At 33.9% G+C, this 13781-nt stretch overlaps 1 protein-coding gene and 1 pseudogene across 1 annotated transcript; both read right to left on the bottom strand.

Moving 5' to 3' along the window:
• Positions 1-9274, bottom strand: part of LOC111829485 — a 10858-nt pseudogene extending 1584 nt beyond the window's left edge.
• A 2950-nt stretch (positions 9275-12224) lies between these two features.
• Positions 12225-13485, bottom strand: LOC111829484. Its single transcript, XM_023778585.1, has 6 exons — positions 13351-13485; positions 12995-13262; positions 12803-12896; positions 12588-12715; positions 12420-12507; positions 12225-12309 (listed from the first exon to the last, which is right to left on the bottom strand). The coding sequence occupies exons 1-6, from the start codon at positions 13483-13485 to the stop codon at positions 12225-12227; spliced, it is 798 nt and encodes a 265-aa protein (XP_023634353.1).
• Positions 13486-13781: the final 296 nt, after the last annotated feature.

The following is a 13781-nucleotide window of genomic DNA, read 5'->3' as shown; positions in this document are numbered from 1 at the left end:
GTTCTCCCACCAAGGTTTCCATATCCTGCCCTCGAGCTGAAGCCGCTCGCTTCCGGCTCAGAGCATCTGCAACCAGATTAGCCTTACCGGGATGGTAAGCTATCTCCAGATCATAGTCTGCAACCAACTCCATCCAGCGCCTCTGCCTCAAGTTCAACTCAGGCTGCGTGAATATATACATCAGACTCTTATGATCTGTAAACACCTGAACCTTCGCTCCATACATATAAAATCTCCAAATTTTCAGAGCAAAGACCACCGCTGCCATCTCCAAATCATGAGTAGGGTAGTTGCCCTCATGCTTCCGCAACTGCCGCGAAGCATAGGCGATCACCTTACCCTACTGCATCAACACACAACCCAAACCAACTCCCGAAACGTCCGTGTACACCACATACGGCTCTCCCTGCTCCGGTAAAGCCAAAACTGGCGTACTCGTCAACATCTCCTTGAGTTGAGCGAAACCCTGCTCACACTCAGGAGTCCACACAAAAAGAACATCCTTCCCCGTCAGCTTGGTCATTGGCTGAGCTGTACTGGCAAAGCCCTTCACAAACCGTCTGTAGTAACCCGCCAATCCTAGAAAACTACGTATCTCTGTGGCATTCTGCGGTCTAGGCCAATCTCTGATAGCCTCAATCTTCTCTGCATCCACAGAAACTCCCTCTGCAGACACGATATGACACAGAAAATCCATCTTTCTCTGCCAGAAACTGCACTTGCTCAGCTTAGCATACAGCTTCTGCTCCCGCAGCTTCTCCAACACTGCCCGCAAGTGTACCTCGTGCTCCTCAGGACTCTTAGAATACACCAGGATATCATCAATGAAGATGATAACAAACTCATCCAGAAACGCCTGGAACACGCTGTTCATCAGCCTCATGAACGCCGCTGGTGCATTAGTCAACCCGAAAGGCATCACCACAAACTCATAATGCCCATACCTCGTCCTGAACGCCGTTTTACGGATATCCGCCTCGTCGATAGGAATCTGATGGTGACCCGACGCCAAATCAATTTTAGAGAACCACGTAGCTCCCCTCAACTGGTCCAACAACTCGTCAATCCGCGGCAAAGGATACTTGTTCTTCACCGTGACTCGGTTAAGTCCCCGGTAATCGATACACAGCCGGAAACTCTCATCCTTCTTCTTAACGAATAACACCATTGCTCCCACGGTGAAACACTAGGACGGATGAAACCCTTGCCCAGCAGATCCTCCAACTGTTTTTTCAGCTCAGCCATCTCTGCTGGAGCCTTCCGGTACGGAGCCTTAGACAACGGTGTTGTCCCGGGCTCCAACTCAATCGTGAAGGGATCAGACCGAGATGGTGGTAACCCCTTTAACGACTGAAACACATCCTCGAACTCCTGGACCACCCCGATCTTATCCACTGCTACCTCATCGACCGTCTCTGGCATGACAATCGTAGCCAAATAAGCTTAACAAGGTGATTTGAATTAGAAAAACAACCAGGAAATACTCTCTTCGTGACTGCAACAGCCAAACAACGCCCTACAACAAACCACACAACACAAATCTCTAAGAATCAAAAGGACAGAAACAGCGAAAAAACTACAGCCGCAGAAACGAAGTCCTAAAACATAAACTAACCGTTAACGTCTTAATCCCTACGGTGAAAAGCAAGATCCAGACGTCACGAATCCCCCTACAAAATTTGGTACCGATCGAAGAAACGATGAAACCACGATCGCACTTACAAACTCCGCTGATCCCAGTTCGCAACAGAGAAAACGCGTCTCACCAAACTGCCTATAACTCACCGAGTATTAATCCGAATTCACTTCTGTAAAAAGAAGAATCAACGTACACGCCTTAAGAACAAACCTACCAAAATTCATTACCTTTCGATAAGATTTGATACGTCGTAACTCTATTCTACCAGGACGTGACGAATCTGCTTCTCTTGCCTTAAACACCAAAGCAAAGCTAACACTCTCCTTTTCACAAGTAAACTTCTCCTTCTCCTTTTCTCAACGCAACTCTCAAAAACAACAGCCACAAAACAAAAGAGAGAAGAAGCGTTCTTTATAAAACTAGGGTTTTTGGTTTAATTCTGATTAAACCAGAATTTACCTAAACCGACTTTAATTAAACCTCCTTTGGTTCAATTAAACAAATCGACCAGTTTAGGAAATCAACCAGAATTAAACCGACTCCACCCTAATTCTTATACCCATTCAAGTCTCCTATTAATTTTCAGAACACGGGCGTTACAAACATCATTATCGTTTTCAACATCTTTGAGAGAGAGAGAGAGAGAGAGAGATTACTATTACACCGGATTTTGTTATGTTTGTTAAGGTATTTTTGTTCTAAAAATATCAAGTGGTTATTTCATTAGAGTTGAATTTGACTTTGTCCACATCTGGTTGGAAAACATGAAAAATGGTTGTGGTTGGTAAATTATCCATAAGTATATTACAAGACAAATGGTTCTGGCCGGTAAATTATCCATAAGGATATTACAAGACACGTTATTTTGTTTAGGAAATTGCGGAATATAAGATATTGCATATTCCGTCGGTTAATATAATAAAGTGCAATTATGATGAATCTTTTGATTATAACACTCAACAAGTTAAGGCTGGTTGGATTCTTAGAGATGAGAATGGAGGCTCGAAAGGTTGTAGGTTCAGTTCTAAGACAAGCATTATCCCCCTTAGAAGCAGAGGCGAAAGCCTAAAATATAGAACAATAGTCAATTGTTCGTATTTTAGGCTTTAATATATTGTTTATGAGTACTTGGTTCGTATTTTATTTCTTAATTATTTTTTTCACTATAGCATACTTTCTTTTTCTTTTAATCTTAGATTTTGTTTGTATAGATAACCTGTTGAGTTTTAGCTTCATTAGTAGTTGACAAATTAAGTGTGTATAGTATAGGTCAATGTGTGAATGTAAACGGAAGTGCAGTAGATAATCATAGAGAAACATGTGTTATTAGGGTTCCTACCAAATATTGATCTAAATGTTAATATTGTGGGCCTTTTTAATATGTTGGCCCGAAAGTTGAAAATGATTTGTGGATTTCGGACGGATTGTTGTATTTTTATTGGTTACATTATCTTTATATATTGTTATAATTTAATTTTTAATTTACATTTTTTTTTTGATTCGACGATTTTTATATCTCGTTATGATCATTTTTATACTATTATATATTCGTTTCTGATTTTCCGTTTTATATATTTTTTGTATTTTCATAGGGAACCGTTTTAAAATTTAACATATTAGTATAATTTACTTTATATTTAGTTAATTTCATTTTTTTAATTTTCAATTTTTATGAAATATTGTTAATCTTTATTTTGTTTATTAGTTTACCATATGTGATGTATTGAAAAAAAATTAGTTAAACTGATAATGGAAGCCTTATATTATTTTTATTGTTATCATTTTTATAGGTGTTTTTAAAATGAGAATTCATGTTTCGTCCCAACATATCTCATTTATGTTGGAGAATTTTGTGAGACATAAATTAGATAGATTTCTGTTCTCAAAATTTCTTATATTTTGTTTATTGCCGTTAAATCTCATTATAATTTAGTTTTACATTGTGTAAATATAATCAAATTTGTTGTTATATTATTTTTAATTGATATATATATATATATATCCATTAATTTTTGTTCTATTCCTGTTAAATCCTATTATAATTTATGTTTACATTGTGTAAATATAATCAAATTTAGTGTCATATTATTTTATATTGATATAGATATATATATTCATTATAAAACATTCACTTAAAAACTTTAATCTATTATTTATATATTAGTTAGTATAATCAATAATTAGTAAGTTTTTTATTTTTTAATCAATTATCTTTTTTAGTTTTATAATATAAAATATAAGAAAAGACCTTTCATATTTTTTTTAGAAAAACTTATTTACATATGTCTAAATCTTAAACTAAAATTGATCGATCAATAGTCGATCACTTAGTGAAATGTAAGTGATCGATTATTCATGTAAACAATTCTTTATTTTTTTCCTTTACTATGTAGATCGATCCGAACACAAATCAATAGTCAGAAGTTGAAAAAAAAAAAGTCATATTTCTGGGTTCCAAGAGTGTTGGGGGAATTAGTTGCTCCACTCTGTAATTGTTGTAAAATCCAACCGAGATGAGTGTTAGTAAGTCATGTTTTATAAAATGAAAACTCTGTCTATGTATTATCGAGCTGTTATTTTGTTGAATTTCTTGGGTTAATCGAGCTGTTATTTTGTTGAATTTGTTTTAAATATCTTGCAGTGTTTTCTCTATCTTCCAAATGGTAGCTATATGATTCTACTACATTGAACCATCTGTGATTAATATTATATATATATTTTTGATTACAGGCAACGAAGTATATCGGGAAAGACATGATCAGATGAAGTAGATACTATATTTGACATACATAAGACACATCGATCTCCATGGTAATAGATTTCAAAAACAATGTTGTTTTAATGTTATTGTAACTTTTTATCTACTTTATGATTCCATGGTAGTATTGATTAGAAAATAGGATGGTGGATTACTGTATTGTTGTGAATCTATGGTTTAGGAAGAGTCTATGAAGTTTGTGTTTTGTTCATACATATTTTATGCCTACTAACATAATATAACATATTTCAATCTCATAAAATTAAATAGAATAGTAAAGTTGCCTTCGTAGCTGTATCTTATTGATGAATATTTTGGAAAACTTCCTTGAAAACAACATTCATAGTTTTCGTCTGTGGAATTCCCTCTTTGTTTGTTATGAGTATTCTCAAACCTTTCCTAGAAGTTACTCTGGAGACAGCCACATATAGTTGTCCATGCGAGAAAACAGGTCTTGGCAAATACAAACCCACGGTTTCTAGTGTTTGGCCTTGACTTTTGTTTATTGTCATCGCAAATGCAACAGTAAGGGGAAATTGTCGACGCCGCATCTTGAAAGGAAGTTTAGTATCTGAAGGAGTTATAAGCATCCTAGGTATGAAGACCTTATCACCAACCTTAGTTCCAGTAATGATCCTAGCTTCAATTATGTGATTGGCTAGCTGTGTGATCTGTAATCTTGTCCCATTGCACAATCCATTGCACAATCCTCCTGCTCGATCTATATTCCTTAATAACATAACCGGAGCACCCACCTTCAGCTTTAGGCTGTGTTTTGGTAATCCTGAAGCTTTTATACTGTTTAGAAATTCTGGAGAGAAAATAGAATCATCCCTTGAATTTATGTCGGATGGACATATACTATCTGAACTAAGATAGATTCTTTCTTCTCCTGACAACACAATTAAGCAAAAACAGTAAGATTTGTAATATTAGTTATAATACTGGACAAACAAATATATATAAGTAAAAATATATCAGTCATGTATAAACCTGTCAACAGCTGTAGTATATGCTCATTGACCTTGTCAACATCATCATTGGTAGGACAGAGAATAGCTCTTGTTTGGAAAAACTTAGCTTCTTTTGCTTCATGTAAGGAGTTACCATAGACTTCTGAAACAATAGCTTGAATAGTATCCTCACACTCCGTAATAAGTAGGTCTTCTGGTATGTCAATCAAGACTTCGCCATCATTAGGTTCATTAATCTTCCCATCACCAATATCTAAGATCCAGTTAGAGAACTCAGCTAATTGAAAAGCGTTTTCTGGATTTTTCTCTTGTAACAACCTCATATTGTTTGTTAACTGCAATACTTTGCAACTCTCCCAAATATAAGAAGAATTTAGGGAAGCCATAACAATATCTGCACGATTTCCTTTAGGAATTACTGGTAATATATGTCTGAAATCACCTCCAAATACGACAACTTTCCCTCCGAAAGGCAGATTTTTTGGATTCTTAATAATATTTGCTCATCATAGGTGCTTCATCCCAAATAATAAGTGATGCTTCTGCAACTAACTCTGCAAGATGACTGCCAGGGTCGATGTTGTAAGTAGAAAACTCATGTGGATTTATCAGAATTGCAAATCTTGAATGAGCAGTTCTACCTCCTACCAGTGACAAAGATGCAATATCGCTTAATGCAACGTTTAAAACAATTTGACCTTTACATCTTACAGCTGATGATAGAATCTTCCACAACAATGTTTTCCTTGTTCCTCCAAAACCGTAGACAAAGAAAACACCGCCTTTATTACCAAATACAGATCCAACAATCTCTTCATACACATTACATTGCTCATCTGTTAATTTCCCAATCATATCTGCATGGTCTTTCAACTGTTCCTCACGATCGTAATTTCTCTCATCTTGAATTAACAGATTAGCTTCAGCTTCAGCAACATTGTAATCTGGATTGGGAATCTTGTCAAACTTACGCAAGGTACTTCTGTTTCTGCGCAATAGTTTCTCCATCTCAATCAATGTATAGTTCCTTAACTGATTTTCAGTAAGTCTGAGATCTGCATGAATTTATACACAATAACCAAACATGTTATCCCCCTATACCATATTAGTAAATATTCACATATTACTTTCTTAAAATTAAATGGGAAATATTACATGGTCACTTACGATCTCTCCTTAGCTTTGGAATAATGTCTTCAGAAAGAATATGCCAAGTCTCCTCCCTTACTAACTTAGGCTTAGTTAAACTGAAAGACAATAGCATAATAGCGAATAGTTTTCAAACATAAGGTGCTCTTGCCCAAAATCATGCTTCCTTCAAACCTTCAATATATTCCTTATCATCATCCAGCAAACCTAACTTATAGCAGGTGTCGTGAAAAGTTTCAAAAACAACTTTATTTACTGTTTTCAGATCATCATAACACATAGCTCCCCGGTTTTGCATAAGCATACATCTCAAATAAAATAATTCCCCCAAAGATGGAGATGCATGCTGAAGCCTCCCCAGTGCAAAACCCCCTTTCCTACTTCTCTTTTTCCATTCTTTCTCCTTCCCATCGTAAATGAACTTTGTTGGTATTTCAACATAAGTTAGTGATCTTGCTTCTGGATGAAGTCTATTACACTCAAACCATGCTAAAAACTGTGTGAGACAAATTTTAGGGCGATTCAAAACATCCTCAACAGTATCGTTGTCTTTGTAGACACAATAATTCTCACCTTCAAGATGGAATGTTAGTTTAACCACTGGTGTAGTCCTAAAGTGTATTGGGAATTGCAATATTCTGCACGTTGCTTCGCAGGCAGAAACATACCTAAACGGCAAATGTTTTAAACAAAATAAATCAATTTCCAACTCATGCTTTAAAATCAGTTTGTTGTTCTAATCAGAAGAGTAGTAAGTAAATGATACATACCTTGCGTCGAAATACTTTTTTATCTCATCAACTGGTTTTTCTTCTCCATTTTCTCCATTTGGTTGGTTTTCTGTTCCCGCATTAGAATAATTCAGATTCTCAGCTGCAGTACTTGGGTCATCAACTGTAGCACTCTTGATTGTTGCAGTAATACAATCTTGACCTTTGTTAGTATACTTAAACAAATACTTAATAGAACGTGTCTGATTACACCACTCGACGCTAATATGTGCTCGATATCTCTTTAACAATGTTGGATTATGTGGTACAACAAATCTGTTGTCACATTGAATCCCAGATTTCTCCAAGAACACCCCATTATCACGCCTTTTGTAGACAGGATATCCATCTGAAGCAACCGTAGTTCTGTCTCTGTGTTGCTTCGGGTAAAATTTAGTACAGTTTCCTTGAACAATACACGGGAGAGTAGTATTACGATTAACACATGGTCCATGTATCATCATATCCTTCAGAACCTCATATAAATAAGGATCTTTATCTTTGTCTGGGATCTCAGCATATATTATTCTATCTATGTCTTCATCGGTTGGGAATTTTGACTTTGAATCCATGAATAACAATATATGAGCATGGGGTAGACCTCTTTTTTGAAATTCAATGGTATACATTCCTGCAATTTAGAACGGAGACGAAACATATTAAATAAGGATACCTTCATAAAAATTAATATATGTAATAATTAATACAATTTTAAATCTATTTTGTAATAGTAACATACCAGCTACAGTCTTCCCAAATAGCTCCTTCTTTGTCATTTCATCCATCATCCTATCCAGCTTAATCTTAAAAAGCCTTGCACAAATATCTGGTCTATCTTCTGATCGCAGATTAAGCAATGGTAAACACCTCTGGATCTCGGGCCACTTTGGATTACATGTGAAGGTTATAAAGAGGTCAGGGAATCCATAGTACTTACAGATGGTCATAGCATCTAGGTAATTTTCATGCATATATCTAGGACCACCAGTGAATGAAGCATGAATAAAAATCTGTTTGCCATCGAGTTCAATTTCAGCATCCCCATTTTCAGCTGCTTGTTTTAATTTCTTATAAGATTGTGATCTCAAGTTTGACTGATTCATCCTGATATACCGAAGTCTATTTGACTCAATCATTGTGTAGTCGTCAACCAAAAACTGCTGAAATAGTCGTCTTCCTAGGTGTAACACTTGAGATCCTGACTTTCTAATCTGTATACGGTAAGAAAACCATTCTCTTAGAGTTATATCCTTCTCCTTCCCCTTTTTTCCCAATGTAACCACAACCAATTCCCAAATGATATCCATCTTCTCCATATGGGAACAAAAGTGGATACTGAAGTGGTAAATAGCAAGGATTCAACTCATCTATCCTCTGTAATTATCCAGTGTTCTTTTCTTCCAGAATGATGTCACGCTTATCCATGCCGCAAGTGAAATCTCCAACAACTAATACAGCTACCTATGAGGATGTAGGTAGGTTAAATATCCTTCCATCTTTGACACGGTTGTTAATTAGAACCAAATTTATACCTTCAGAATCTTCTTCTATGAACCTTTCTTTAGCGTATCTGAATGCCTTCACGTATTCATTATTTGCATTTAGCATCTCCATGACCATTTCAACCAAATCCTCTCTGATTTTGTTTGCTCTAGTAACTCTAACTTCCCCATTGCTACCACTGTAAGATGTAGATAAAGAATATTAAAATTCATGTATCATTAAACCGTTAACCTTGTTTATTTAAATGTACATATAGTTACCTGAGGGCATTTATACGGTTAAGAACCTCATTTTGAGTATCACAAATATACAGCTGCAAGAACTTAGCATTGCTATTTTCAGGAGGCTTCAAACTTCCAATCAAATGGTAGTTTTCACCATGCAATTTAAAGATCTTTGGTCCTTTTCCATTATTGACTGAATTGTCAAATTTACCACCAAGAGACGTAAAAGCAAACATCATATTATAAGCTCTTAGCATATCTTGGAATCAGTAAAATCAAATAATCCTTTATTTATAGAAATTAACATTTCATTTCAGTGGACATTGAATGGTTGAATGTATCATAGCATATGTAATAGGATAGTGGATTATACAGAATGGATATTACCTTTAGCTGAATGATGAGACGTGGAAGTAGAGGGTACGTTATTGAGATCAATTGTGGTAGTAGTTTTTCTTTTCCTTTCTTTAATCTTTTCCTTTCCTTTTGATCCATTTGTGCTTGTCTTCTTGCATGAATTTCTTGGTTTTTTATTTTGGGTGGCTTAAAATGAAATTAGTACTATCACATTAGTTGTGAATAGGCATGAAGATAAATAATTGATCAATTATATAACTACTCGCATGGTAAAATACCTTGTTTATTAGAATTAATGTCTGGCACCCTTTGTTGAATTATGTGGTTTGGTTGCATTTCTGTTCCTGTTTCATTAAATAGCAGGGTGCATCATCTTAGTTTCAGTAGTATGAGACTAAAACAATAACACCATTCGGTTTCAATATAATTACCAATTTCTGAAGATTTCCACTTAGCACACATGATACTTCTTCTTAAATGTCTTGCTTCCTTATATATTTCAACTTTAGTGTTGGTAATATCTTTTAATACAGGTCCACCATGTGTGATAAGTTCTTCTCTTAAGAACTGTTCTTTGATGTTAGTTTGATATCCTACAAGAGCTGTATTTTCATTTGCTGCATTGAATAGAACTAAGTCAATGCTACTTATTCAACTCAAATATTATAAATTTGAATTATTGGGTTAACACACTTACATTTCTTTCTTTTGTTCATTGCTTTTTTTCTAGGCTTTGACACTTCTCTTTTCTCTTTGTTAGGCTGCATTTTTTACGATAAAGTCTTGAAAAATAGTGGGAGCTATGCTTATAATCAACAAGTTAGTAGTATTCTTGATTGATTATAAATGACAATATATTTAGTTAGTTGAATTTAGAAACTAAATCCCTAAATTTAATAGAGAGACCGTGATTTTAGGTTGGTTAACCTTTAGAAATTTGAATTAGTCAAACAAAAATAAACTAAATAATGTGTTTTCATAATATTTTGTTTCTATGATACAAATCAGAATAATCACATAAATAATTCCGTCTTTAACATGATACAATTCCAAATTTCATGCAGGGTGATATAACATCTCCAAACTTATGACCGTATCCGTGTTACTTTCATTATAATAAATCTCCAAGTATGCGATAAATGAATCGGAATAAATTTGATAATTTGATAATGATTTAGATTAAATAGTTTCCAAGTTCAAAATGCATATTAAAACAACAACTTATTTATACAAATACATATATTAAATTAATCTTCCTCCTCACTATCTTCATCACCTTGATCTTCCTCGACTTCACCCCTGTATTTTAATAAATTGTAAAAAATTAATATATTAAATTACTAATTTAATACAGTAGAATTTTAAAATGTAAAAATGTATTCTCCCATATTGTAGATAACACTCACAGTAGTATTTCATACGTCATATCTGGGAACTCATGATCTAGGTAAATTCTTGAACACCCATATTGACTAGTGAGACAGGGATTACTTGTAAACAATAGAAGATGTACCATAAGTAAGCAACATATTATGTAAATAATGCACTTACGTTTCATCTGTCAATGTGAAAGTTACAACACTTGCTGCATTTGAGTAACCATTCTCACCATCAACAAAATTAACCTCACACAGTTGAGAAACATCATATACAATACCACATGCATCTTCAGTTATAGTTCCAAATCAATAAAAATTACCAAATTTATTAGAAAATCAATCCAAGTAAAATTAATAAATAAGTAAATATTTAGATCTAGGACAGAAATGTAGATTACACATACCATAACAATATTTTTTCTCCTCTTCGTGTGCGAATAGGATTTGGTTAGAATATATGAAATTGAAGTAATCACTCCATACTTTCTCATTAACTTCAATCATTTCCGTGTTCGGTTACATTGTAATTTTGAGGTGATGTCGTAAAAATTTTATTGGTAAATCATTCACAGACACTTGAAATTTAGATAAGAGATGCCAATAACCCTCAATAATGAGATTATGGAATGGAGTTCGATACCGAAGATATGGGATAGTAGCATCAATCCTACATCCCTTTATTTGAGAGAGAGAAAACAAAATACTTAGTAGTAATTGATATATATGTTCAAATAACAAAGAATGGTTTAAATTTTTTTACCTCTGCATCTACTATAATCATTTCCTTCCTTCTCCCCATACCATCATGTTTAGGCTTCTAAATTGCTAAGACTTTGACAAACAAACTCCAGTTAATAGAATGCATAGTTAGATCTGCAAAAGAGTTTGTGTTTGCCATTTTGAATAATTTTGCTATGGCTAGAGAGGTTTTTTTATTCTGTGTTTGAGAAAAATTTGATATATTGTATTGCTAGTCTTTAAATAGGCAGAAGTTGCATATGTTTAAAGGAAATATATATATTTGCTATGTCATTTATGAATGGTCAAAGGGTTTTGAAAGGGTCTTTTCTAAACAACTAAATTTATTAAAACATTGTTTTCAATGTTTTGACTTATCATGATGACTTCGACCAACCATTTCTGCATCAATGACAAAAACAGTTTTTGCAGCATTTTTGAAAAAGCATAGGCACCACAATAAGATATTTATTTTTATTAAATAAATATTACGATTTTTAATTTAGTTTTTAGCTTAATTAGATGTTTTTAATAAAATAATCTACAATAATTTAAACATATAAATATATGAACGCATAATTAGATAAAATAAATATTGTCAAATAACTTCAAATAACTTATGTATGGATGATGTAAACATCCAGAAGTCTTAATTATTAAAATACAAAACGCGGGGAGTTCATAAAAAAAACGAAATACTGGAAATATTTTAAAAGCTGATAAAACATCTTCTTCATGGACCAACTCTTTGATTCTTTGCCAACCCCATTCTAAGCATCACCTTCATCATCACACCACTGTTGGTGGTAAAGATCAAACTGCATAAAAAATAAAATTATCTAATAAATTTCACAAAGCAACTTTGAATAAACTAGATGATAAAATAATTAAAAATTCCATACATTGTTTAAAATAAAACAAATCTTACCGATTGTAGAAATCAACAACTTCAGTGTATAGAGGATCAAAAACAATGGTAGAAGCCCCTGGGACAGACAGTAGTTCGATTCTTTGACCTACAAAAGTAACATTTGTTGTATCTAAACATGTCATTGAATTGCATGAAACAAAATAAACATTTAATAGATAACTATACCTCCGGATGTGTACTTTTCTCTCCAGTAACGTAGTACTGCTACAATTGGTTTGCTACCAGTTGGCCACCAATTGTTGTCAAAGAAATCAGCATGTTCATTGTAAGCAACACATTGAATCTCATGACCCCTAAACGAAACATATAATGAATAAGTAAACTATATAATATTATAATCATTACAAAATTGTTCCTAAGTAAAACAATAGATTACTTACTCGAGGTTTGTAAGACAGAACCTCACAAGCCTACACCTTTCATGATAGTGAACAGCATTTGGATTATCGACATGTAGGATTGGTTCCACACGGACTACTTGGCCCATAATTTATGTAAGTTCAAAAATTCCATTAAAAATTATAATGTCTAAAAATGAGAATATGCTAATGACTAAAATTCGGAATTCATACCTAAGCAGACGTTTCTCACTGCATGGAAACCATCGAATAGTCTATCAAAAGATTGATAGTCGATGAAATGATTGCTAGACACTGGCTCTGAGTCATCCAAAACAGTTTCCTCCATGAACCGGATGCGATAATTGTTATCCACAATCTTGATGGGGCTTGTTTCAGGGATAATGGAGAAATTAGAAACAATCTTCCAGTCATTCTCATGCACATCGTTGTTGAATTGGAGAAAGAGATCATTGGATATGGTTCCCTGAATCTTGTCCCCCTAGCGTTCATGATAGAAATTAATGATATGTTAAAATAAATTGCAAAATAAGACTATATTTACAATATTTATAATAAAAAGAACTTACGAAAACATCACAGAAGATGATTTCAACAGTATCTTCTCCTTGATCTATCTTCCTCCATTTCCTTAGGACCTTCACACAGATTTTCCAGTCACTCCTCCATGAATGAAGTTCACTTATCCTGTCGTAATGAACCATGGTAGAGACACGTTTTGAGAGATAACTTGTGATTTTGATGTTACAATTGAGAGTATCGAGGCGTAAAGTAGTGGTAAGAATAATCTTATATAGATTAGAAAGGGTACAAAATAGGTTTAACTGCAGAGTCACGACGATAAATAAATAACTGTTTAGAAATCAGTTTGCAACTGTTTAGGTAGATGAATAATTATATATATATATATATATATCGTTTGTTAAATTTTGGTAATATTTCTTATGTAAAAAATGGATATATTCTTATTTTATGCGGATATAATCTTCTATAGTTCATT

The sequence above is a fragment of the Capsella rubella genome, unplaced genomic scaffold, assembly GCF_000375325.1.
Source record: "Capsella rubella cultivar Monte Gargano unplaced genomic scaffold, Caprub1_0 scaffold_7, whole genome shotgun sequence".
NCBI classification, from domain to species: Eukaryota; Viridiplantae; Streptophyta; class Magnoliopsida; order Brassicales; family Brassicaceae; genus Capsella; species Capsella rubella.
The sequence above is the reverse complement of the archived record's forward strand: the minus strand, read 5'-3'. Positions and strand labels throughout refer to the sequence as shown.